The sequence below is a fragment of the Nematolebias whitei genome, chromosome 3 (genome assembly GCF_014905685.2).
Source record: "Nematolebias whitei isolate Nwh7 chromosome 3, NemWhi1, whole genome shotgun sequence".
Lineage (NCBI taxonomy): Eukaryota > Metazoa > Chordata > Actinopteri > Cyprinodontiformes > Rivulidae > Nematolebias > Nematolebias whitei.
Window position 1 is genome coordinate 13,426,568 of NC_056500.1, and position 26,463 is coordinate 13,453,030.

Here is a 26,463-nt window from a genome sequence, read left to right on the forward strand (position 1 = left end):
AAAAAAAGACTAAACAAAACATGTTAAAGGATGAATGAATGTTGTTTTTTTAAATATTGTTATTAATATTATTTATCTAAAATATGTAGTTACTTTATTTGGATATTATGTGTAATACTGGAATAAATTGTAAAATGGTTTAATTTTATATGCAGCAATAAAACTTATTTATGAAAAATGGCATTGCTTTTGTTTGGTCTATTCATTCTATACCGAGTAACAAAGCAGACAAAAAGTAGAGGGGAGTGGGGGGATCTAAAGTCTGTGATGGACAAGGAACTCCTGTTGTCAAGCTGTAAAACCAACAGATTCTCAGACACCAAGCAGTGCTGCAGTGTTTTTATATAAGACAAAATTGGATTCTCCATGTCCTGACTTTCTGTGCTTTGGAATGCCATTCTGCTTCCATTTGATCTGCCTAAGCCATTCACTTGACTGATTCGGAGAAGGGGGGGGGGAGATTAAGTCCATGAGTAGCAATGAGTGTGGGAGAATGCCAAGAATCTTAAGTGCTACTCTGAATGGGCTGGGATTAGACATCGTGCAAAAAGACAATGATTATAATTGTATACAAAGAATGTAATTCTGCTTTTTTTCCACACAGAATGGAGCTACCACGTCAATCTTATTCATTAGCAGCTATATTTAAATGTGAATTTAATTCATCTCTGCTGGGTCTTCAACCACAAAAGTCTGCTAAACTGTTGTAAACAACCTTTAAAAGCAGGAAGGGCTCATGTCTCCCTTTCAGGTTTCAGTTTAACATGCATGAAGAAAAGGTGAAGACCGAAATGGGGAAATGGAGATATGTCCTTATCACAGATGCTTTAGCTCTATCATTTTATGGTCACAATAGTCATAAAATATGTGCAATATCAAATTAATGATTAAATAAAACAACTATCATGCAGTGTAGGGTTTTCTTCTTACAGAGTTTGATATCTGCAGCTGCATGGAACAAACACCGCCAGCACTCTTTGAGCTAGGGCACTGAGAGCACAGCTCAGGGGCAACGACAGGGAAGAGTTTCTTCTCAGATCCAGGTAGAGGGAGTGGCTCAGGAATGCAGCAGTGGCTCAGAAAGCAGACATCCTGATGGGCGGCAGATGTTGGAAAAAAAATTCTGAGCAACATGTTCACTTTAGCAGAGAAGCCTTTCCAAATTTATACAAGCACTCCCATGTGCTCACTTGTATCCACACACACACAAAAAGCAAATTGTCTTCTTTTAACTACTAAGACCATTGCCAGGCTAACACTACATGGCATCTTTATCTTTCCTGAATGGCTCCTGGCAATAAGTCTTGATCAAGTATGGTTAATAACAGGCTAAGCAGGACACATAGGCTTTGACTGAGCTGCCTCACAGGAAGCTCACATGAAAGGCTTCTGAGATTTACCTAATCACAAAGATGTGTGGCTGCTCTACTGTAGACAAAGTTTACAGTCAAAACACTTTCAGGGAGTTCTGGTTTTGCTCTTTTTGGCCTCGTACAGGGAAACTCTTCCACATTGTTTCTCAGTTTGGTAACTGCCATGCTGTCAGTTATTTATCTTGATAAGATAATGCAGTTTGGTTAAAACCTGTATGTTATGTGAGAAATGCTGGCCATCATCTGTTGCATTCCTTTATGATGTCCAGGCAAGTTCAGAAATCTCCAGCCTGTTCAAGGAGACCAAAAATCAGGTTTATTGTAAGAATAAAAGTGTGATGTGCCAGCAAGTAGAGGTAAAATCTGTTAAAACTATCAGTCAGGCAAGCCAGACTCTCAACCCCCCCGCAATTAAATCACTCCACCACTACCTCATTTGCTGAACCTGAAATGTGTTTGTATGAAAAAGGCTTTTGCATTTGAGCTTCATCAAGAACTACGTAATGTCACCCGACCAGGAGCTACCAGGAGTAAGTGTGGTCATTACAAGACGCTGGATGCTGCTAAAGGCTGATGTCAACCATTTTACAGCCCCCTTGTGTGTAAACCCCAGGTTAATGTTTACTGTTGAATGTGCAGGGGGAAGGGGAGGGTTACAGACTGGTCACAAAACCCAAAAGCAGAGGCAGCAGCTTGTTTTATAAAGTGCCATCTGCTGGAGAATAGAAGAAACAGCAATTTGTAAGCAAACTCAAAACTGCATTTAAAAACTCCCACTAAAGACTAAAACTGATGAAACAACTATAAGATGTTCTTAAAACCCTTAATTTTCAACTTTAAACAAAAACAATGATGTAAAAAAGTTATTTCAGGGCGTGGGTTATTGAAGGCATACACATCAGTGACACTGATGCAAGTCCTCTGACTCATCCATCACATCCCCAGTTGGAATTACGTAAAACAAACAAACAAAAACAAAAAAATACTGATGAGCAGACAGGGCAAATTAGTTTACTCCCTGGCAGGTTGTAGGACTGTTCTGTTTGTCCCTAGATGGCTGCTGCTGGCTACTGCAGTGATTTGTTTGCTCAAACATGCCAAACGCTGGTGGGTGAGACTGCAGTCTTTGGGCGTCTTCAGTCACCACCCAGCAGAATGGATAGTCTCCAGGGGGCAAACATCATCTGAGCTAATTGTTGGCATGTTAGCGACTACTTTTCTGTTTTTTTGAAGGTTTTTGGTTGTAAGCTTCTTAACTCGGAGTTATGAAACTTTCAGGCATAAAAAGGCTTCTAAACTCAAGAGCTGAACCAGTGTTGTGTCAGCACATACAGGCAACTTCCATCTATCCATCATCTTTACCCGTTTATTATATTTTGGGTCACGGGGATCACCAGTGCCCATATCCAGCAGTCACTGTGTGAGAGGTGAGGTACACCTTGGACAGGTCTGTCGTCCATCACAGGGACACCGAGAGACAAGACAAACCACCATTCACTCTCACTCACATCTAGGGACAATTTAGAGTTACCAATCAGCCTAACATGCATGTTTTTGATTTGAGGGAGGAAACCAGAGTACCCGGAGAAAACTCACACTTGCACGGAGAGAACATGCAAACTCCACCCAGAAAGGCCCTGAGTCGGGATTTGAGCCGGTGACATTCTCACTAAGAGGCAGCAGCTCTACCAATTGCTCCTCCTAAAAGGCAACTTAATAAAAAAAAATAAAAAAAGTATAAAATCAGTTCTTTAGGATTTTTGTTACTAATGGCCTTTCAAATTATAAAGATAATACTGTTTAATGCACATTATACGCAGGACACTTTCCTGGAAATTTGATCATTTTTTCACAAATAATAATAAAACAAAGGCATTTGACCATGTTCCTCAGGGTGCATTGTGGGGGGTGCTCTGTGATTATGGGATTGGGGGCCCATTGCTATGGGATGTTCAGTCCTTATACAAGCGGTGCAAGTTTGGTTCGCATTGCCGGTAATAAGTTGGACCCCTTCTGGGTGCAAGTTGGACTCCGCCAGGGCTGCTCGTTGTCACCAATTCTATTCATAACTTCTATGGACAGAATTTCTCGGTGCAGCCAGGGGGCGGAGGGATTCCCATTTGTTGGCCTCAGAATTCCATCTCTGCTCTTTGTAGATGATGTGGTCATGTTGGCGTCATTGTGCCATGATCTTCAGCTCTAACTAGAGCATTTCACAGCTGAGTGTGAAGTGGCCGCATCTCCAAATCTGAGGCCATGGTCCTGAACCGGAAAAGGGTGGATTGTTCTCTTCAGGTCGAGGGTGAGGTTCTGCCTCAAGTGGAGGAGTTCAAGTATCTCGGGATTTTGTTCACGGGTGAGGGAAGAATGGAGCGTGAGATTGACAGACGGATTGGTGCAGCATCTGCAGTATTGAAGACTCTGTACCGGTTCATTGTGGTGAAGAGAGAGCTGAGCTGTAAGACAAGCCTCTATGTTTACGTTCCTACCCTCACCTATGATCACGAGTTCTGGGTAGTGATCAAAAGAATGAGATCGCGGATACAGGCGGTTGAAATGAGTTTCCTACGCAGGGTAGCTGGACTCTCTCTTGGAGATATGGTAAGAAGTTCAGTTATCAGGAGAGACTCAGTCAGAGTAGAACCGCAGCTCCTCCACATCAAGAGGAGCCAGTTGAGGTGGTTCAGGCATCTGGTAAGGATGCCCCATAACACCTCCCTAGGGAGGTGCATCGGGCATGTCCAACTGGGAGGAGACCCTGGGGAAGACCCAGGATACGCTGGAGAGACTATCTCTCGGTTGGCCTGGGAACTCCTTCCCCCAGAAGAGCTAGAAGAGGTGGTTGTGGAAAGAGATGTCTGGGCCCCCCTGCTCAAGCTGCTAACCCCGCGACCCGACTTTGGAACAAGTGGAAGATGATGGATGGAATAATGAAATGTAATTTTCTTGACAATAATTTAAAAAGTTGTTTTGTTGTGGGAATAACCAGATTTGTGTCATAGATTTTCCACAATGTGTGTCTCTAACTTGCATGGTGTGGTTTCCACTATTGTGAAGGAATGGGGACTTGCAGGATCTTCATTATTAAATAAAGACACAATAATCCCTTTTTATATTTTTTCTTTCTTGCATCTTGTGATTTAGCTGTGTCATGGGGCAACTGTGTTTTGGTATTATGCAAAGTGTGCTTTTTTGTTGTTGTTGTTGCTATATTTGGCATGGTATATAACTATTCTAAGTGTGGTGGAGTATTTGAAATATCAGTGCTTTATTTCATGAAAGTTTTGTCTAACAGGTGCAGTTCCACAGTGGGAGCGCTTGCCATTAGCATCTTGTTCACCTCCATTGAATGACTCCATCCTGGTCTTTCTAACTGCAGAGCAAGAGGTTCATGCTGATTTTCTCCTTGATGTGAGCATTTCAACAAGTGAGTTAATAACTACAAATCAGCCTTGAAGTGTAGATATGTGTAAGTACAGTATTAGTAAATTGGAAGCATTATTGTCAGTCAATGCTATGCTTACAGTAGTTTGGCCTTGGTGTTAAAACATGTGAGCAGCTCACTTGGAAACGTTTGGGAATTAACCTGTCTTATTCAAGCTTCTCCTAATTTTTCCAGGACAAAAATGAATGGTAAATGGACTGCACTTATATAGCGCTTTTCTATCTGATCAAGATACTCAAAGCGCTTTACACTAAAAGCTGTGTCCTCATTTACCCAATCATACAGCACTTTACTAGATCTGTATGAAGAATAATCTGTGCTTTATCACATACATACACTGATGGGATACACTTTGGAGGCATTTGGGGGTTCAGTGTCTTGCCCAGGGACATTTCGGCATGTCCCTGGGCAAGCTGCTGGTGGAATTGAACCCCCAACTCTCGTATTGGAGGATGACTGCCTAACCACTCAGCCACAGCCGCTCAAATGAAGCAGTTTCAATGAACTGTAAGAGCACCAAACAATGTATTCATGTCTGCATGTTATAATTTAAAGTAAAAACACGTGCTTAATGTGAAATAATAATATAAATCCGTTTTTGGATTTGGATGATGACAATCCCCCAGTTAGCGGCTGACAAAATCGCTTTAAAAACTAACTTTGTCTTTCAGGACCTGCATGCCTATCCAGCTTACTGAGAAGGTAACCCCAACAGTTATGTCCTTCAGTTTTTCCAAGAACGAACTCTCTGCGTGCAATAAAACTGGCCTTTAACATCACATTAAGACAAAAAAAAAGGGCAAACCAAACTCAGAAAGTTCAAAGCACATTTTAGTCAAACTGAGGCATTATTTCCAATGCCTGAACTGTCTTAAGGGTAAAAACAACTCCGAATTACTTTTAACTGCGGAAAAACAAAAGCAAAGCTTTTTGATGGTGTTATTGTGTCACTTTAATGAGACAAAGTTAAGAGAGCTGATAAAATAAAGTGTGTGTGGTAATTGAACACTGTCATTAAAAAAAACAAAGAAACAGATGTTCAAGCATTAAACATCACACTTTGTCGTGTTATGTCACTTTTTAACAAAGGTTACAATATGCTTCACTACAAACACAGCAGATTAAAAATACTCTGGGTTTCCAATCTTGTATAAAACGCAGATAAAAAAATAATAATAATCATCCAACACTTGTAAACACGAAACAAGGCAGAATAACAAAAGTTACAAAATGAGTAATTTGGACTTGGAGATGGTTGCTTGTAGATGGATTTTGTCATCCTCTACATTGTTTCCAAATCCTTGCACAAAACAAACAAAAAATGTGCTTGCCTTGTATTTTTTTATGAACATTATTGCTTATCAATTTTGGATAGTTTTTCTTGTGTTTTTGTCTTTCAGGTACACCTGCACCTACATCTGGACCTGCCACTGCATGTTCGTTTCTCTCCGTCCTGTTCTCTCACACCCAGCTGGTCAAAGCAGATGGCCACTTGTCCTGGTTCTGCTGGAGGTATCTTCCTTTAAAAAGGGAGTTTTTCCTTCCCACTGTTGCCTTTGTGCTTGTTCAGGATGGAATACTGCAACGAAGTGAAGATCCAATGAGTCTGCTGGATTCCTTAGAAAACTTTACTAATTGGCTTTTTTATGTATGTGAATGTTTCTGTAGAGACAACTTTGATGTGAATAGGCGCTATATAAATAAACTGAATTGAAGTCCTGTTCTTTTTTTTTTTTAAAAAGCATGCAGATCAAAATATAGTGGTGCTTGAAAGTTTGTGAACCCTTTGGAATTGTCAAGATTTCTGCATCAATATGACCTAAACAGCACCAGATTTTCACACAAGTCCTAAAAGTAGACAAAGCGAACCCAGTTAAACAAAACTGACAAAACTATTATAATTGGTCATTTATTTGTTGAGGGAAATGATCCAATATTACAAACTCAAGTGGCAAAAGTATGTGAACCTCTAGGATTAGCAGTTAATTTGAGCGTGAAATTTGAGTCAGGTGCTTTGAGCAAAGCTTCAGTTTAAGAAGGTTATAAACGAGGATGAATGACGGATGTGAGATCATCACACCGTTTGTAAATGGGTGGAAAATGCGTCATCACAGGCCACACATTAAAAGAATTCACCGAGAACGTTTTAAAAAAAGTCAGCAGGGGTTTTAAAAAGCACAACCATGAGCACAAAACCAGCAATGAGCTACAGTGGCAGTTGTTACCAGCACCTTGTTGTAGTAATAAGCTAACGTTAGGTAATAGTATATAGAGGCCCCACATGTCAATTACGCTCACACTGGGAGACGCCCAGAGGTGTCAGAAAAACGAGCATGTCAACATTAACTTTTACTAGCTGATGGAAAAATGAGACTAATGAACTTAGGGAACCACTTAACTTCAAAGCTAAAGATGGGGTTAGGTTTGGCCTGTTTTCTATTAGTTTCCACTTACAAAAAACAAGATAGACACTTCATGATAATTAAAGAGACATTTATGTACTATTTCCAAAGTTTCTGATTTGTTGCTTCTGATCCCATCAACTGATTTTCATAACCAAAATGCCACATAATCATTCATGTCCAAATGAAGTTTTTAGGTGCTCGAGACATTTGATTTCAAAGTGCACATTTCTGGACTCCACAAATGCTTAAAACAGATCGGGATTACTTCATTAGTTGCTCTGGAATCTGAGAAAATGACCAATTCAGAAAACAAATGTAACCTTAAAAAAGTAATTTTAAAATAGAGGAAAAGGTAATGCAGCTTGTGTGTCACAGAAACTACGATGCAGTTTCGTATAAAAACAAACCAAAAATCAGATTTTATTTGAGAAAACATGAACATTGAAAAAAAAACAAAAAAACACTTGAATTATTCTAGATGTAATGTATGTGATGGACAAAGCTGATTTGAGTTGGTTCTGTTGTGTCATGACACATTTGTTACTTCCTGTCAAACACTTTCACATCAGTTTCTGTATTATCATTCCATTTGGCAGCTGTCTGCAGCATCAGCTGACTCATTTCCATGTTGACAGGGAACGCTACGGACAGTTTCTGGCTCTTTCACAGAATCCTCCTTAGTCATGGTGACCTCAGTAGCATCGCTACAAGTTGAGGGCTCAGCAGCCCCAGCAAAGACCTCACCTAAAGAACCATCCCTGCTGCTGTGTCTGCATCCACTAACATCAACATTTTTCCCATCGTTAAAAGAACTTTCTGCATCATCATAGTTCTCAGAGCACGGAACAGTTTCATCTAGATGTTCGTCCTCTTCACCGCTGCTGTCGACAAGCTCTCCTTCCTCTCGTTCCTCCTCCCATGCTCCTCTCTTTGCCCTTTTCTCAGATGGTGGCTCAGTTTTGGGAGTGAACTCTTGGGCTCTTGTGCAAATATCTGCCCTAGCTGGTGTAGACGACCCTTGTCTTTGTGGTGAAACTTTGGTCTCCACCTTCTCTTGGTCCGTCCAAACATTCTTTGTTGCAGAGCTGGTGCGTGCTGCGACAGGTTGAGCTGAAACGATATGACCCCATTTCTGAATAACATCATTTTTCATGTTTACTACTGCAGACAGTAAAACTCCTTCTAGTCCAAACTTGTATTTAAAAATGATCTTAACAAAAAAGTTGAAAAATAAAATGAAATCAATGGAACTATTGGGAAAGAAACGCAGAGGCAGAGCAGGTATTTAAGAAAGAATAATGCTATAGTTCAGTTTCATGCTAGAAGAGAGAATCGAATAAGAAGTCGCTAGAATAGAAGAACGTGTGGGAGGCTGAAAAGAACAGAAAGTATAAGAGTGTAACACTATGAGGAAATGACCCCCTGCTTCAACAAGACTGTTGCATTGTTGAACCTTTTCACAGCAGACAAAAAAGTTTACAATGTAGAGTAGACCCTCATATATCGCGGGGGATCCATATCCTGAAGACCTGTCATAAGTGAAAAACCACAAAGTAGGAATAGTAGTACAAGTAGTAAGTAGTAGTGTTAGAAAATTATCTAGACTGACCCTGGGGTTTCTGATCTGTTCAGAGACGGGATTATAATGAAATTATGGCCCAGTTCTGACTGGGTTAAATGGGGCCAGTAACTCTAAAAAGAGTCTCCCAGGGATTCAATATCCGTCAAGGAATAGTTTATTTTGCTGGCTACATCACGTAGAAAGGCTTTTGAAGCACTGTCTCATTTTTTCCTTCACGTTAAACCAGTTAAGATCCCTTGAGATCACACTTAGTCACTGCCCCTCATACACGTGACAGGTTGTGATCCCCTTCTGCGAAGGAGGAGTCTAGGCCATATAAATCTGTAATGCCCCTTCTGGTTACTGATCTTGCGTCGAATTGTACCGGAGAGGCCAGTGCTGTAAACTGTAAACTGTAAACGTTTCCTGCCTTGATTTTTATACAATTGGTAACACTGAATTCATGTTTCCTTGATTTATTAATAGTGTGAGTTGCTGCTTCTGAGGGAGGTCCGAGTCAGGGGGAGCAGCGTGAGCTGGAGACGGCTAGCTGCAGTGAACCGCATCCAGCTCCTGTTGAAACAGTAGTTTATATATATATATATATATACATATATACATTTTAAACCCTTTACACACTCTTGCAATATTCTAAACAATGTTTCTTAACTCTAAACACTCCAAAGGACCACAGAATGTCATGATTTCAGCTCTCTGACTCCACTGCTCTTTTCCACCTGCAAGTGCTCTTGGCCACGCCCACTTCTCTGCTGCACGGTGAACAGCTGATCAGCTGCAGCAGGAAGTTTGGCCTGCAGTATGGGCTGCACAAAGGTGCAGCAGGTGCTAAATAATTTTAAATAATTAATTTTAAATAAAAATTCTATGCCAATTGTGCGACTCATCCATCAATCAGCTAATTGTGTGTCATGTCCAATCTTATTTTGAAAAACCGTGATAGAGTGAGTCCGCAATAAACAAACCGCAAAGTAGTGAATGTCTACTATAAAGTTTTAAAATGCAACAACTATCATGGTCAGAGACAGATGATCAACCTCTCTAAACTCAAATTTTACAACTTAACTCAATCAAATTGAATGCAACGATTGTACATGTGTTTTTATTATACAGAGTACTTTTAGTCCATTTAAAATATCTTTCAATCTTGCCACCCTATTCTAACCCTGTAATATAAAAATGTGTTATTTATTAATTTTTTTAATCGCTATTGCACTGTAAAGCTTGGTTAAACAGGTCCACATATGAAGCATTGGCTGATTTCCTAACAGAGCACTTGGCTCTCAGACTGTAGGTTTACTTGTGGTTCCTAGAGTTTTCAAAGGCAGAAAGGGAGACAGCACTTTCAGCTATCAGGCTCCTCTCTTGTGGAACCAACTTCCACTTTCTGTCCGTGAAGCTGACGCGTTGTCTACTTTTAAGATTAGGTGTAAGTCTTTCCTTGGGTTTCCTGAGATATCCCTTAGTTATGCAGCTATAGGCTTAGACTGCTAGAGGACAAATTGATCACATTTTTTTAATTCTGCTGCTGTCTTTACTTGCTCTACTCTACCTGTTTGTATATGTAATTATGTCTATCTTAACATGTGGTTTTTGTCTTTCCTCCTATAGAAGGTGCACCTGGACCTGCCATTCTGTGTTTGTTTCTCCTTCCTGCCCCCTCAAACCCCAGCTGGTCAAAGCAGATGGCCGCTCATCCTGAGTCTGGTTCTGCTGGAGGTTTCTTTGTTTTTCCTTTCCACTGTTGCCTTGTGCTCGCTCAAAACAGAATGGGAGACCGTGACAAAGTGAACATTCAACACAATCTGCTGCTTCCTTAGATAGAGAACTTTTACTAATTGGCATTTTATGTATGTGAATGTTTTTGTGCAGTGCGCTGAGACAACTTCTGTTGTGACTTGGTACAATATAACTAAATTGAATTGAACTGATTTAAAGTGAAAGTTCTGGTTCAGCTGAGGAAGCCTGACTAGGTGTGTGTTAAAGAAACCAGACATGATTGAGGAAATGGGAGTATTAAGCAAACTCCTGTGCTTTTACTGTTCTCGCAGCTGCTTGTTGTCAGCAGCTAATGTGCACACAGCTTCTGGCTAAAGGCTGTGGTCCAAAAACATCCTGAACAAAACAAGAACAAACAAACAAAACTAAAGTGCAGGCAAAGAAAAAAAAAATCCTTTGGAAAAAAGTGTCACTACACAGTTCTATTGGGTTATAAAAGATTAACATAATAATTTTGGTTTGAATTTTTAGGAATTATTTTAGCTCAGTATGCTGTTGAAGTATAACTGACTGCAAAACAGTTTTTTCAATGCTGACATCTATTAACAAAGTCCATGCTCAATAATCCAGGTATGGGGGCCGAGATGGTGTAGAGGCAGGGCAGCCAGCTTGGGACCCGAAAGTCCCAGGTTCGATCCCCAGTCACTGCACATCACGTGGCGTCTCTGGGCAGCACGTCTCATCCCCAAAATGTCCCCCGGGCAGCTTTCAATAGCTGCCCACTGCACCACCTGGTGGTGGATGGGTTAAATGCAGAGACTAATTTCGCCATTGTATGGAAACATACAGTGCTGACATTGTGATGACATTATTATTATTATTATACAATCCAACATTTTTCAGTCAGGTCATCAGGACAGTTTCTTTTTTTTTTGTGTGCTGAAACGTTTCGCCTTCAATCCGGAAGGCTTCATCAGCGAGGAAACACACAACAAAACTGACTGAAAAATGTTGGATTGTATACCTGGATTATTGAGCATGGACTTTGTTGTTTTCAACCAGTTTGACAAGACTGTCAACAAGGAAGAGGGCCGGCAATGGAGGAGGGGGCGTGACAAAGAGACCATCTTATCACAAGCAAAACTGGTTTGTTCCACTTTGGAGTAAGCTGTTGGGGGAAGAATCAGTTTTGTTGTGTGTTTCCTCGACTGATGAAGCCTTCCGGACCGAAGGCGAAACATTTCAGCACAAAAAAAAAAAGAAACTGTCCAGAAGACCTGACTGAAAAATGTTGGGCTGACATCTATTACTTAATATTACCATATTTGCTGTAAAAAAAAAAAAAAAAAAAGGCAGTAAATTGAGCTCTTTACCTAAACTACGTACTTTAACTAGGAATGAGACGTGTCAATAGAAAAAGTATTTAAAACTTAAAATTGCCTCATGGATTTAACTTGCAGAAACAACTTTACAAATATTATTACATGTCACTAATGAATCAAAAATTATGACTACAGCAGATATAAAAATATATACATATTATACATATTTATTGAATTTATAGTGAAAACAGCAGCTTTTTTTAAGGTCATGATGTCCACACTGTTTTCTGCTGCACTTGGATCTCCAGTTAACACCCAAATTAGTTTTTTGTGAGAAAATAACAAAAAAAAACTTTTCCAAAGTGGACATTTTTAGAAACTCGTTTATGTTTTTTTTTTTTTAAACACAAGATACAGAACTTTTCAGAAATTATGATGTAGCTGCCTTTTCCATGCACGCTCACTGTCATGATCTAACCCCCCCCCCCCCCCCCACCAGCACTACAACTACTGTATTTTAGCATATTTTTGGATAAGTTTTTGTTTGTCTGTTTGTTTGTTTTTTGGACATTTTTGCCACCTAGTGGTGTGTTTAAGGTATTTCAGATTTTTTATTAGAATGTCTGGATGAAGGAAAAAAAAAGAAGAAACAAGGCCTGAGATGCTTTTTTCCCATCTTAGTGTGATTTCAATAAATACCAAGAAAGCATTGTGGGGTTGAAGTCAGCCTGTCACTGTTATGCCACTGAGCCAATAAGGGAGGTAGTCACAAAGCTGAAATGGACAGTAGTGTTAGGTTGAGCCGGCATCACAGCTCAAGGGAATAATGTAGTGATGACAGATTGTCTGACTGGGAGATGTCCAACACAATATATGCATTATGCTCTACATCAACACTGTTGAATTATAGGCCACACCTTTGGTGCTTTTGTGATAGTAGTGGCATTTGTGTAAGGAATCCTTGCCAGGTCAATTTACTTTTTACTCTGGGCAAACTGGCTTTCTGCTCACTAACCCTGGCAAATTAACAGCTAGAACCTCTGGTTCACTTATTGTCATTTCTTGGAAAAGTCAAACTTAATATTTAGAAACAAAGTCCATGCTCAATAATCCAGGTATACAATCCAACATTTTTCAGTCAGGTCATCTGGACAATTTCTTGAGAAACTAGGAATGAGACCTGTCACTAGAAAAAGTATTTAAAAGTTAAAAATGCCTCATAGATTTAACTTGCAGAAACAACTTTACAACAACTTTTGTCGAGATGACCTGACTGAAAAATGTTGGATTAACATTTAGCACTTTGTTTCTGTAGAGCAGGTAAAAACCAAAAGACTGGAGACTTTGGAAGTCAAATAATGAAACTGCTCTAAATGACTGGAACCAACATTTTAAACTAAGCCTTAGCTTTAACTGGTTAAGTATATTTTTCAGCTGAACTCTGGTTAACAGAATGCTGCAGACACTCACCATGACTTTATCCTTAGTAGATATGCCACAGTGTCCAATTGCTTGTTATCATTTCCTGCCCAGCTTTCCAGGCCATAGCATGTGCAATTATCAGGATGTTTCAGTGGCTAACATTGGAAAACAAGATGGTTCCAGGGCCTTATCACTGAAACACAAACTCAGACTAAATTGACCTCATTCGTCATTCATCCAGTCTGTTCTGACAGTATGATGATACTGGGCTTGTGTGTATTCTGATACTTTGTAACCTAGCTGCCATAAGCACACTTTAAAAATTATTTGCATATTGAAAAAGGAAGAAATCAATGAACAAGCCTCTTCATAATTTGTACTTTTGTTTTCACAAGATTGACACCTCGTGACAAGAATCACCCAGAGCTGGACGAAAGACAAGTGGGTGAGGGAAAATACACACAGATATCCTGCATTCTAATTTTCTTTCTGTTAAGAACTCATGAAAATGACATCAAGCCATTTTTGATCCTATTTTTGGCCACAGTTTATGTTGAGGTTAAGCTGGTGTGTATAATGCTAAGCAGAACACACTCATTTCCGTTAGGCTAACATGTTGCCATAGTGAAAAATAAGGGAACAGTCTTAAAGGCTCAGATGGAGAAAACAGGACATGATATAATGCTGATGGAATTGGCAGAGACTAGAGAGAATGGTGTCTTGGGACTGTGTGGTATTTGCTTAGTAGCAGAAATAAAACAACAACATGTAACTCACAACAGCTAGTAATAAAATGTGATGATTCTCTCACCTGGTCCTTTCAGTTGATAGTGGATCCAATAATTTCTGAGAACAACATGTAGCACTGGATATTCAATGAGTGATTTGTGGCTCAGGTTGTCTCTTAGGCTCTTCTCAATGTCCAGATCATGGTACCTATTTTTACCCAAATGAACACATTAAAGACAAAAAGGAGTGATTGTCATGTTTCAAAATTATTATTATTATTTTTAGATTAAGCAAGGAGAAAATAAATGCTTTTTATTCATATATGGCTTTTTTATTATAATGTAAGAGTTAACAAAAATTTGCATTCTCACTGACCAAAGAAAATTAGTTGGTGACTTTTACCAATTAACCAAAATTGCAGATGCACATGAAGCTGCTCTTTCCACCCTTGGTTAACCATCTGTACGAAATTATGTCAGTCTCGTCTTTCTTAAAGTAATCCTGTCATGTATTAAAAATGGTCATATGTTTTAAGGCTGAAGAGTTGAATGGATATTTTGGAGACGTGATGCCTTTGAATTAAAATGAATTAAAAGCAAAAGCTCAGGAGTTCTCTCTAAAATACAAAAAAAATAAATAAATCATTCATGCATTTTGGTTACAGGGCATTACTCCCAGCCTTCCTTCTCTCAATGGTTTAACATAGACAGACAAAAATAAAAAAGTATTCAACAAAACAAGCAGCTGTAAACGTCAGATCTGAAAATGTACAGAATGTACAAAGAAAGCCCATGTCACGTCAAGAGGCCTCCCTCCCATTTTTCTTAAAGAGACATGCTGCTCGCTCTCTCACTATCCATCCTTCAGTCCAAACAGTCTTATACTGCCATCCGGTGGTCGAAAAAATATACTACACAAAAAAATTTAACCAACATTTCTTCTTAAATTTAACAATAATTAGTAATTATTATAAAATTTCAGATAATATCATTTATGGCAATAATTTCTGAGACAATCGCCCAGCAAATGTCATCAATGTCATCGTGACAGGCCTATAAAAAACGAAACGTTTCAACAAGAAGAAACTGTTAAGAGGACCTGACTTAACCTTGTTAGATGCCTGGAAAATGTAATTCTGCAAAAGATGCATTTCTAACAAACCACACCGGAAGGATAGACACTGCGATTGCAGAGCGGAGAACATTATTTTGCACACATTTGCTCAGGATAGATAGAAAAAGGCACACATATAAAGTAAAGATTAAGAGCAGCAACCTTTTCATAAACCTCGTGTGTGAGGAGTAAATAGTTAAAAGCAAACTCTTTACAATAAATGCTTTTATTTACGATGTGCATACACTGTCAAAACTGTCAAATATGTTAGATTTTATGTCAAACTTGTAATGAGTTTAAATTAGTGAATGCAAATTACATTTTTTTCAATACAGAAGCTATAGTTGTTAGTAAACATAAATTAAAGAAAGCAGATCACGGCTCCCTGTGGAGATGATGAGACTGTTAAACCTGTCTACTTCCAAAACCCCGGCTGGGCGGCTCAGTCGAGAACATGCACACATCTGGTGTCTATATAATGTTCTGGTGAATGAACAGCTGGCTGAGCTAATGTTCTCTTCAGGGGGGTCTCTATTGTTTTCCTTTCCGCTCTGCCGAGACTTAACAATAGATTACAGCAAAGAATCAGGAGAAACAAAGCAGACATTATGATACTGTACAAAATAATTGCTGTATTTTGTTATACATCATGTGGACTAACCTAGGAAGAAACATTGCTGTTGGTACCAAACTACTACTCTGGGTAAATGTAACACAAATGAGAAAATGATCAGTAATAATTAGAGAACAGATTATAAAACAACTTTCAACTAAACAAAAGCCAACTTCCTTTTTATTTATTCATAACAGATCAAGCAATATCTTTTGAAAACAATACTGCTGGCTTGGCTTCGGGCTCTACTAGCTGACAATGTTATTAAAGTCCAAATCAAACACCACTGAAGCTCAAAAGTTATGCCTCCTCAAGTCATAACTCCTTAAAGCTTTTAGCTTTATTAACAAAAGTGATTATTTAAGCCTGCTTTAGAAAAGTTTACCTAATTGAAGTTCAATTACATAGCAAAAAATCAAAATAAAGTAAAATAAATCAATTATAACCTTAGACCTTCTCACCAACTTACTAAGCTTTATTACAATGCTGTAATAGTACAGCTGCTATAAATTAAGTCTATGATGCTTTCTTTCGTTTTTTTTAAACCGAACCAAAACAATATTATAGTAGTCCCTCGCTACTTCATGGTTTGTTTGACGTGGACTTGCTCAATCGTGGTTTTTCAAAGTAAGATTGGACACGACACAATTGGCTGATTGATGGATGAGCCACACGATCAGCATGGAATTTTTATTTAACATAAATTATTTTAAATTATTTAGCAACTGCTGCACCTGTGTGCAGCCGGCAGCTCCAGGAGAAGTGCCCTCCTGCAGCGTGTCATATCTCCACTCTGCAGCAGAGAAGTGGGCGTGGCCAAGAGCACTGGCAGAGAGCAGCGGAGGCAAAGAGCTGAAATCATATCATTCTTTTATTCTTTTAGAGCGTTTAGAGTTTAGAAACATTGTTTAGAATATTGCAAGAGTGTGGGAAGGGTTTAAAATGTGTATATATATATATATATATATATATATATATATATATATATATATTTATTAGGGGTGCACCGATTACAGTTTTCTGGCTGATCACCGATCATCGATTTCTAAAAAGTCTGACCTGCCGATACCGATTTGGTTTTATAAGCAACACTGTCAGATGTTATAAGGTCACAATGCACCTTCAATTTTCCAATCTTGTTTTATTGAAAAACATACCCTTGAACATTATCCTAGAAACTAGGGCTGCAACAACGAATCGATAAAATTGATGATTAAAAGTGTTGGCAACAAATTTCATTATTGTTTCATTGTGTCGCGCGATTAAGCGTCTTTCACGGCGCTGCAGATCCGTTTTGTTCACGGGCAGTTCATTGTCAATGATGGCTGAATGAATAAAGTAAAAAAAAAAAACTGCAGCGCGAGTTGAACAGAGTGAGGGGGGGAGGCGGAAGCAGAGCAGAGTCTGTGTTTTCGTGTTTTCAAAGGAAATTAAATAAGTTTTACAAATGACCGACGCAGCAAAAACTGTTTGACCCGAGTCCTACAAAGTGTGGGAGCTCTTCACAGATAAAAACAGCGCAACATGCAGCTTTGAAAATTAACACGACACAGGACAACCACAGAGATAAACGTATACATGTCGGAGTCACGAGGAGGAGGAAGGAGCAGCAGCTGATACAACTCGTCATGTGTTGCAGGTGAGTCTCTACAATTTAACACATTGTTCTGTTTCCAAGTGAGAAAACGTAACGTCAGTCTCTCTGTAGCTGAAGCTGCTGCTTGTTTGTTTTCTGATTAATGACAGTGATAGAGAACGTGTGTTACTTTTTATTTAATTTAATTGGTACAAGCAGTGTTTAAATGTGATTTATAAATAAATCTAACACAAAGATAATAATTGAATGATTAAGCTTCAACTTTTAATTTGCTGGCAAAGTCTGAAGACACTGCAGGTATGGCAGGAATTGCATTTAAACAGAAAGTAATTTATTACATCTACTCAAATGTATGTAATTAAGTATTGTATGTGTGTGTGTGTTTAATTGCTCTTTGGGCTACTTATTTGCCTTAACCCAACACTGTAAGTGAAACAAGGCATTTCTTGAGTTGCTGTAAATTATGCTATAACACATATTTATTCTCTCTTTCCAGAAAACAACAACAAACAACAACATCCTTCATGATGGACAGACATCGTGGACACCACAGCAGCAGCTGTCTTCACTGAAACATCCTTAAATGATCATCACTGACATGAGGCCTCTGTCGATGGTTGAAGACGAAGGCTTCACTACAATGATCCACACTTTTAATCCAGGTTACAATAATCCAAACTTTTAATCCAGTTACACCCTTCCCTCAAGGACACATTTTACAAAGTAGCTACATATTGTGCAGGTATAAAGATACATTTGTATATAATTTTGTGTACATTTATTTTTTTAAGCTATTTGACTAACTTTAATTTTTTATTATTCAATATTTTACTAACAGAATAGTCAAATAGCAACCTGTTTTTTTCTGTGAATTGCTATTTCAGTCAAATGTTCAATTTTGAAATAAAGGGGTTGAAATTAAAACGTAAATTTGTTTTTGCAGATTTATAGAATAATCGAAAAATAATCAGGCGATGAATCAATTATTGAAATAATCGTTAGTTGCAGCCCTACTAGAAACAATACAAACTTTAACTGGCCATGAGGTAGTGCTCTGAAATATAAATGAATTTCAGACAATTGTTGTTAAAACAAAACAAAAAAATATGTAAAAATCGGTTTCTCATGCAAATATCGGCCGATTTCCGATTGCCAAAAAATTGAGGAAATCGGCCAGCCGATTTATCGGTGCACCCCTTATATAATATACATACTAAAATCAAATACTACTTACTACTTGTACTACTATTCCTACTTCGTGGTTTTCCACTTATCGCGAGGCTTCAGAGTATAGATCCCCCGCGATAAATGAGGGACTACTGTACTGTAAGATTGTACACAACAAAATAATTAAATAAATAAAAACTAATTTAAAAAAAAATGTGCCGCCATTTTGTAGTTTTCTCTCAATAAGCCTACACTGTATCTGAATACCAATGCAGACTTGTTCTTGTTTTAAGTTTTCTACACCTCAATACAGCCTAGCTGTTTTTTTTGTTACATTTTCTTTTAATTACTATTTTGTTTTCACTTGTTAAAAAAAAAAAATTCTCAATTTGTATCCATCCTTTATGACTGTCTATCATTCCACTGCAGTGTTTCCCCAGTGGTGCCCCGCCCCGTCAACAGAACCGAGCACCCCGTCTACTGAACCCCCCCACCCTCCCCACCCCGACCCCAAACCACCTGTCGGCACTGACGTAACGCTAAACTAGCGTCTCGCAAGGCAGGTATGCTAGCTAAAAAGCAAAAGGCAGCCTCTTCCCTCATGCTGAACCCTCATGCTGAACGCACCCCCGCCACTCGAAAATTGTTGGTAGAAACAGCGCATCACTCAGATGTGTCTGTCTCCCCCCCGTGTCTCTGTCCCCCCCCACCCCCACCCCCCGACAAAAATCACAAACGAGATTAGCGCCCCGCCATGACAAGTTATCTAGGGGAAACACTGCACTGTTGTCATCACTCTTTTGTTAAAATCAGGTCTCTCTTGTAAATGAGTCCCCGAGGCTCAATGGGATTAATCTGTATAAATAAAGGTTGAATGAATCTCTAGTCTAAAGGACTACATTACCCAGAAGGCAACAGTGCACTACCCAGAAGGCAAAGTTGCTTTCTGCTGAAATGGAGAGAAAGTTTTGATCCGATCTGAAAAAGTTCGGTGCTTTCAGTATTTATAGTGACTTTGGCGTTCAGTGGATGCAGAGAGCCGATCAGAATTGGACCAGAACCGGACCAAGGCTGGGTAGGTCTGCCAAACTGGAACCTAACTGCTGTGTTCTGCAGAGCTGGTGAGTAAAAAACCCATTAAGTTGAGTGAATAAACATTATAAAATTATCTTGAGTAATAAACTCTTGCTAAATAAACTTTAGCATTAGTTTAGTTGATTTAAACATACAAGTTGACTGAACTTAGTTGTTTCCTCAGAAATCTATATAATTTCCACTTTGTAGATTTTCACTTGTTGCCGGGGGAGGGGGGGTGTCCAGAACGCAAGCCCCGCGATAAATGACTCCTGTTTCTGTAAATGCCTTCAACGACAATACCAGCGATTATTTTGAAGAGTGTCAATAAGAGACCATCTGAGCAGAAACAAACCTGAGCTTTAGGGAAAGATGAGAGAGAGGGAGGACTGACAAACTCCGGAAAAGGTTTGCCACAAATATGTAATAGAAAGCTCGGCTTGCAAGGACATAAACATGCTTGTCTCACAGGGCAACATCGTTGGTTAAAAAGACAAAAAAAAATACAAATTTTAAAAAGCATGCAACACAGGTGTTTCCTTTTTATCCTGAAATATAAAAACAGCATCTCTAAGTCTGACATGTTGTGTGGATATTGGCCGACTGAGAGGAAAGGTAGAAGTAAGGGAAAATAGGAGAAGGCATCCTCTGGATCGCAGGAGTGGAATAAAAAACAAACATGAAAAATAACACAAAGAAACATCCAGAAACGTGTGAATGCTACTTTTGAAGCGCAGTTTTTTTTCCAGTAAGTAAGAGGATGCTGCTTACACAGCTATGTTTAGTTAAGAACAAGACATCCTTTATTGGAGTGGTCTGATATTCCCAGAAGGCGCTCAACAACAACCTTACCTTTTATTAGTCAATAACCTCTTAGAAACAGTTACCACCACAATCCATTACTTCATAATTATAGTATTAATACAAGTCAAAAGTAAAGGTTTTCCTCTAAGACAGCATTGTTTGAAAAGTAAAGGCCTATGTGGGGTTGAACTGCTTTGATCTTGTTCAGGAACACTAAAATAGGATTAGCCCTTAGCATAGAGGCCCCATATCTTTAAATCATAATTGCAATCATGCCACAGCCTTCTTATGTAACTGTACTGAGTTAATGAGAAGTAATTTCCCTGGACCTCATCCTATTTTGCCCATATTGGTAATATTGAATAAGTTAACTGTTGGTTATGCAATAACCTATAAACAAATACCCACACTTTTTATAGAGTGCCCAAGGGGAATACTGTGAGATAGATTTATATCACTCAATTACTCATTACTAGAAACTTGACAAGGCCCACGCACAACATTCCTGATGTACTTGCTGTTCTACACTGCTGACAAAACTGGGAATAAATGTCGTTAAGAATGGCTTATAAAATCTCTCCATGAAAAATACTTTCTCTAGAATATTAAATATTGACCATGAATCATCATTACAAACAAATCTCAACAAGAAGCAGTGGAAAATGCCCATGCTTGTCTGCATTTTAACTTGACATGAGCATTTATTTGTCATATCCCCAACCCCACCTAAATAAAGGGGCAGCTAGAAGAAAAATGCAGGTAACAAACAAACCCATGGTGAAAGACAAGTTTTTCTGGACTTTTTCCCCCTTGTTTTGTTCACACAGTCAAAGTCAAAGAATAACATCAGCAAGGGGTCATTTTTATTTTTTTTTGCATTTTCTAAAATGTCTCTAATACACTTGTAAATACCTTATTTTTTGGCCTATAAGTCACAGTTTTTTGCATAATGTGCATGCCCTACGACTTATACACCGACACAACTTATTTGTAACCATATTTATAAACCAATTTTTGGCTGCGATATGACCGTTTTCATTCATTCTGACATTGAAAATATTGAACACTACCATTTTCAGCCACTAGATGGCACTCAAGTAGTATGGCGTGCCATTGTGTCATTTAATAGGTAAAAGTGAATATTAATGACACAATCGGTTTACCATAGACTGACACCTTATACCAGCTCCAGGATAATGCCTGGAGCAACCATCAAATCAGCTTCATTTCGATGTGCCGCCCCGGCGAAATGCAGCTAATTTGACCATTGAAGTGCATTTATTAAGTAAAAGTTCAACTGAAACACACCTTTATTGTAATGTTAAGCAAATAAATAATTGTTTTAGGTGGTTATCTTATTAAATTCGAAGAAATGTGCAGCGTTCCTCCTTCCTGATTCCGTCCTTCTGCGCACTCCTGGAGCACCGAGGCGCCAGATAATTTTGAAATGCAGCTGATTTGACTATTAAAGTGCATTTATTAAGGAAAAGTTCAACTGAGACACACCTTCACTATAAAGTCAAGCAAAAAAATATTGTTTTAGGTGTTTATCTTGTTAAATTTCAAAGAAATGCACAGCGAGTCGTCCCTCTGCGCTCTCCCGCGAATCGGGTTTTGAAATGCAGCTGATTTGACCGTCAAAGTGCATTTATTAAGGAAAAATTTAACTGAGACACACCTTTACTATAATTTCAAGCAAACAAATAATTGTTTTTAAGTGTTAATATTGTTACATTCTTGTTAAAGTCCTTCCGTGCATGCTCCCGCGGTCGCCATTTGGCAGCCAATCGATTTTTGGCACAACACCGGCCCACATTTCTGGGCTGTCAGCGGTGACGAGTAACAAATGCGACGCGTCAGCAGTGACACATAATAGATACAACTTGTACGGCAAAGCGACATATTTATGTTTTTTTTCCACTTTATTAGACATATTTGGACTTATAAGGCAGTGCGACGTGTACGGTGGAAAATACGGTACTCCAAACTCTAATAGCACCTTTTTAATTTGGTAGTAAACAAAATCTTTCTAAGAAACAAACAACCGACAGTTTAAAAACATACATGACATAACTATAGATTAAACTAAATAGACCTGTAATTACACACAATTTAACTCTAACTTGTAATGAGGCAAAAGTTTGTAAAAGTATAGAGTTAAAGTTTATTTTAGGATGTTTATCTAGTTAAAAGTTGTCACCTGGAAGCTCATTCTAAGCTTTGGTACAAACCTACACTCATCTTTGAGTCATTCTTTTAACCATAATTTATCAGCTTAAGAAAGAGTGCAGCCCAGCCCACTGGGCTAAACAACAGATGCATGTGTTTGTGTGTTTTACGAAGAAGAATGATGGGATGGGAGGGTTCATGACGTTTCATAGCCGGGGGTAATGATTATGAGCATTTCATGATCATCAGTCATCAGTCACCCTCTGACTTAAATGGAAATGGAAGACGGCTCAAGAAACCAAAATAGGTAAGGCAATAGGAGCTATTATCACCAACCTTTGACTTAAAAAAAAAAAAAAAAAGCAAGGAAGAATGAGAGGAGTAAAAACAAAAATTATGAAAAACGGTTGGTTAGAGAAAATGCAGGAGCGCTGGCTGGATGATGATGATAAAGTGCTGGCATACCAGAACCAAGCCAAAAAAGGCAAAGAAAAGAAAACCTTACTGTTACTTTGCCAAATATTGGCATAGATTTGTATGCATTTACAAAAAAGTGATGCCATATTCATAAACTATCTTTGGTGCTTTCATACACACTGAATCAAATCATTCACGGTTTTCTAGATTAGTCAAATAAACAGTCACACAAAAAAGATCCCTGACCAGTGACAATATTCTAACATCCGTTTGGAAATAACATAAGTGCCTTTTGATAACGTTTGATGGTTGACAACAAAGTGTTACAATATGATTGATTAATATGGATCTCTGGTGTGACGTCAAAATTATTTATTACAGCAAAACATACAAAAAGTATGTCAAAGAAAGACGAGCATTAATTGGACAGTAAGGCTCACCTCACAGAGTTAGCTTTCCTCCCCTCTGCTTTCATGAAAACTTTCACGTCATTGAATGGATAATGTACATACATCTTCAACCTGAAACAGACATTCACGTTAATACAAGAATTTTTCCACATCTCTTAAAAAAAAGTAAGAAAACATACAGTTAAACTGGTATGACTTGTATCAGGTGGCCACAGCAAACACAGCTGAAGGTCTCCACATCAGTTTACCTTTTGCATTTGGTTGCTTTAAAATTTGAAGATTTCTCTGAACTATATCATTTGATGTTGTTTCCTGCTCATTTCTTTGAGCTGAATCTGACAGTGTATAGTCAGCAATTTTATGAGAGCTTTCTGGTTATGATATAAATAATGAGACTAATCTACTGAGAGAAAATGGTCAACTTTGACTGTTCTACAAGATCCAGTCAGTCCGTTTTGAAAGACTTCTGTTTATTCTGTGTTTATGCTGACTGAACATACATAAAGGTTCTGACACAAGTTCTCATGCCAAGGGAAAATCCAGCTATCTGATAGACTGTAACAAGTTTCCACTCACTAGCTAGAATCTATACTGTGTTTACATACAGCTGGCTCCAGACCAAGTCAAATATCCATTTAAAATGTGGAAGCTGCTGACAAAACTCTTTTTCAGCAACCCATGAGGGGTTAATGATATAAATGATGGATAAGGGGAAACTGGTTATTGAAGTTCAGATTAGAAATAATATGTCATATATCATGTGTGTCACATATGCCTATATCATGTACTGTCACTACCTTACTATCATAACTCAATCTCAATGTTACTCACTACCTGTGCAATAACCTGTTACACATCCTGTGTAGTTTATGTTAGCTATGTGCAATATATATCATCTGCATTTATGCTTACTAATTAATTTAATATTTACTACCTGTGAAATACTTATTCATGCAAATTTATCCTACTTGCACTGTTGTTTACTACCATGATGTTTACTTATTTTTTGGACCATGTATTTTTTTTTTTTTTTCAATTCAATTCAAAAATACTTTATTAATCCCAATGGGAAATTAAATGTTGTTGCAACTCATCATCCTTTTTCACTTTTTGGTACTTTATTTTGGACCCCTTATTGCATGCTTTAGCATTGCATTTGTTTGTTGTTCTTGTTTTAGCAAGTCGAAATCAGTTCTTCTCGTCCTGAACATTTCATTGCACTGTTGACACTAGCTATGTTAACATGGACATAAGTAATCGGATTAAGCTGCCATTTGGAATAAAAACGTGTCATGTAAATGCTCCATTCAGATTATTTTTTGTTTATTCAGCTCAATCCGAAATAATTTGTAATTAGAACGAAACGGGAGGTTTACGCCAATCCATAACCCCAACGGTGTGCATGTAAACACTTAATCTGGTCTTTTTTTTTCCGATCGTGAAAAACTGACCTGACTGCGCACGTGCAACCTATGTCATTTCCGCCTGGCTAATGCTAATAATATTAGCGTGTCGGGAAAGTAAAAATGGTCAGTACTTCTGTTCAGAATCAAAGCCAGCTGCATGTAAACGCTCGTCGTGAACGGATCGTGCACATGTAAACGATACATTTGAATTATTTAATCTGAAAACATTTCAATCCGGTTAAAGAATTTTGTGCATGTAAACACAGCTACTGCAGTAACCTGCATAAGACAAATAACGTAATACACAAATATTGGATGTTCTAAAGTCAAAGAGCCTTCTTTGTTCAAATACTTACAGTTCATGTTGAGAGAAATAAGTAGGAAAGGAAAGGAGGAAAAAAAAACAAAAAAACTTTTTGAATATAAATGTGGAGACAAGTAAAACTTAAAAATAACCCAACTATATCTTGGAATTTTATTTTTTTTATTTTAACTTTATGTTTCTCTTGCAGTCCTGTCAGGTTTAGGTCACAAAATTTCCTGGGAAGAAATGTCAACAACGGAACGACTGCAAACCTTTCAACAGTAAACAAGTTGAGCAGCAATAGTTTAATCTAAAGTTTGAGGAATTTCAAGCCATAAATCAAAGTGATGTTTGAGTTCAAACTCTATAATGACATTGTTATGTTGTACGTTATATACGTACGTTCTATTCAAGGATCATTTTGTCTGTCCTGTCTCTATAACACAACAGTTTCACATTACATAGTTTCAACTAGTGTAAGTAAATGTAATGTAATTCAACTAATGTAAACTTGTCAGGGAGGTACTGCCTGAAGTGGAAATGAAGGACAGCACAGCTGACTCAAGGTAAGTTCAATCAAACCATTCTTGTAGGGATGCACAATATCATCTGCATGGTATCGGTCGATATTTGCAATAAAGTTAAATATCACACATCGGCTATTTCATCAAAATAACTCTGATATAAAAGGTGTTGTTTATTTATGTCTGTGTATATATATATATATAGATATAGATATCTATTTAAAGCTAAATATTCATATATAAATAAGGCACTGTTTTTGGATGACAACCCAGTGACAAGGACGCCAGCTGCACCGGCACAATTGTTACACACATTTTGTAGCTAATAAGAATAAATAAGAAGGTTATGTTCTGACAAAGGAAATAAGCTGACAATATTTTTTGCACGTTTGGTTTCATTTGCACATAAGCAGAATTCAGAGAGATGCGAGTTGATCATTAAGCTTGTATAACCACGTAATGGGCTTCTGTTTTAAGCTAATTTTTCATTTAAGAAACTGTCAAGGATATCTATTAATGCACTACTACTTATGCACTTTTCACTTGTCGCTAGTAAACAGGTTGAGTTTAGATTTGTATCAATTTACCAATTTGCACCGTTCGAGTGTTGTCATTGTGTTAGAGAGAGTAAATATCATGGATACATTTGACATTAAACATAATCCAAATTGAAGTGTTACGTCATTTTCAGTCTCATTTTTGGCATCTGCATTTGGTAGCAGGCCAAATTGACAAAGACCATGCAGAATAATGTAGTATTCTAATTCCACAGCAGAGAAAACTATGTAGTCTCTGTACGTAGGACAAAAAATAAAACAAAACAAAACAAACAAACAAACAAACAAACAAAACAAAACAAACAACAACAAAA

At 38.1% G+C, this 26,463-nt stretch overlaps 1 protein-coding gene across 1 annotated transcript in view; it reads right to left on the reverse strand.

Annotated features, from left to right (window-relative positions):
- Nucleotides 1-7,803: 7,803 nt before the first annotated feature.
- Nucleotides 7,804-26,463, reverse strand: part of znhit6 (zinc finger HIT-type containing 6) — a 35,811-nt gene continuing 17,151 nt past the window's right edge. Inside the window, exons 8-10 of the mRNA XM_037698073.1 lie at nucleotides 23,389-23,469; nucleotides 14,077-14,201; nucleotides 7,804-8,333 (exon numbers count right to left, since the gene is read on the reverse strand). Coding sequence (XP_037554001.1) covers nucleotides 7,804-8,333; nucleotides 14,077-14,201; nucleotides 23,389-23,469 — 736 coding nt within the window. The remainder of the gene's footprint in view (nucleotides 8,334-14,076; nucleotides 14,202-23,388; nucleotides 23,470-26,463) is intronic.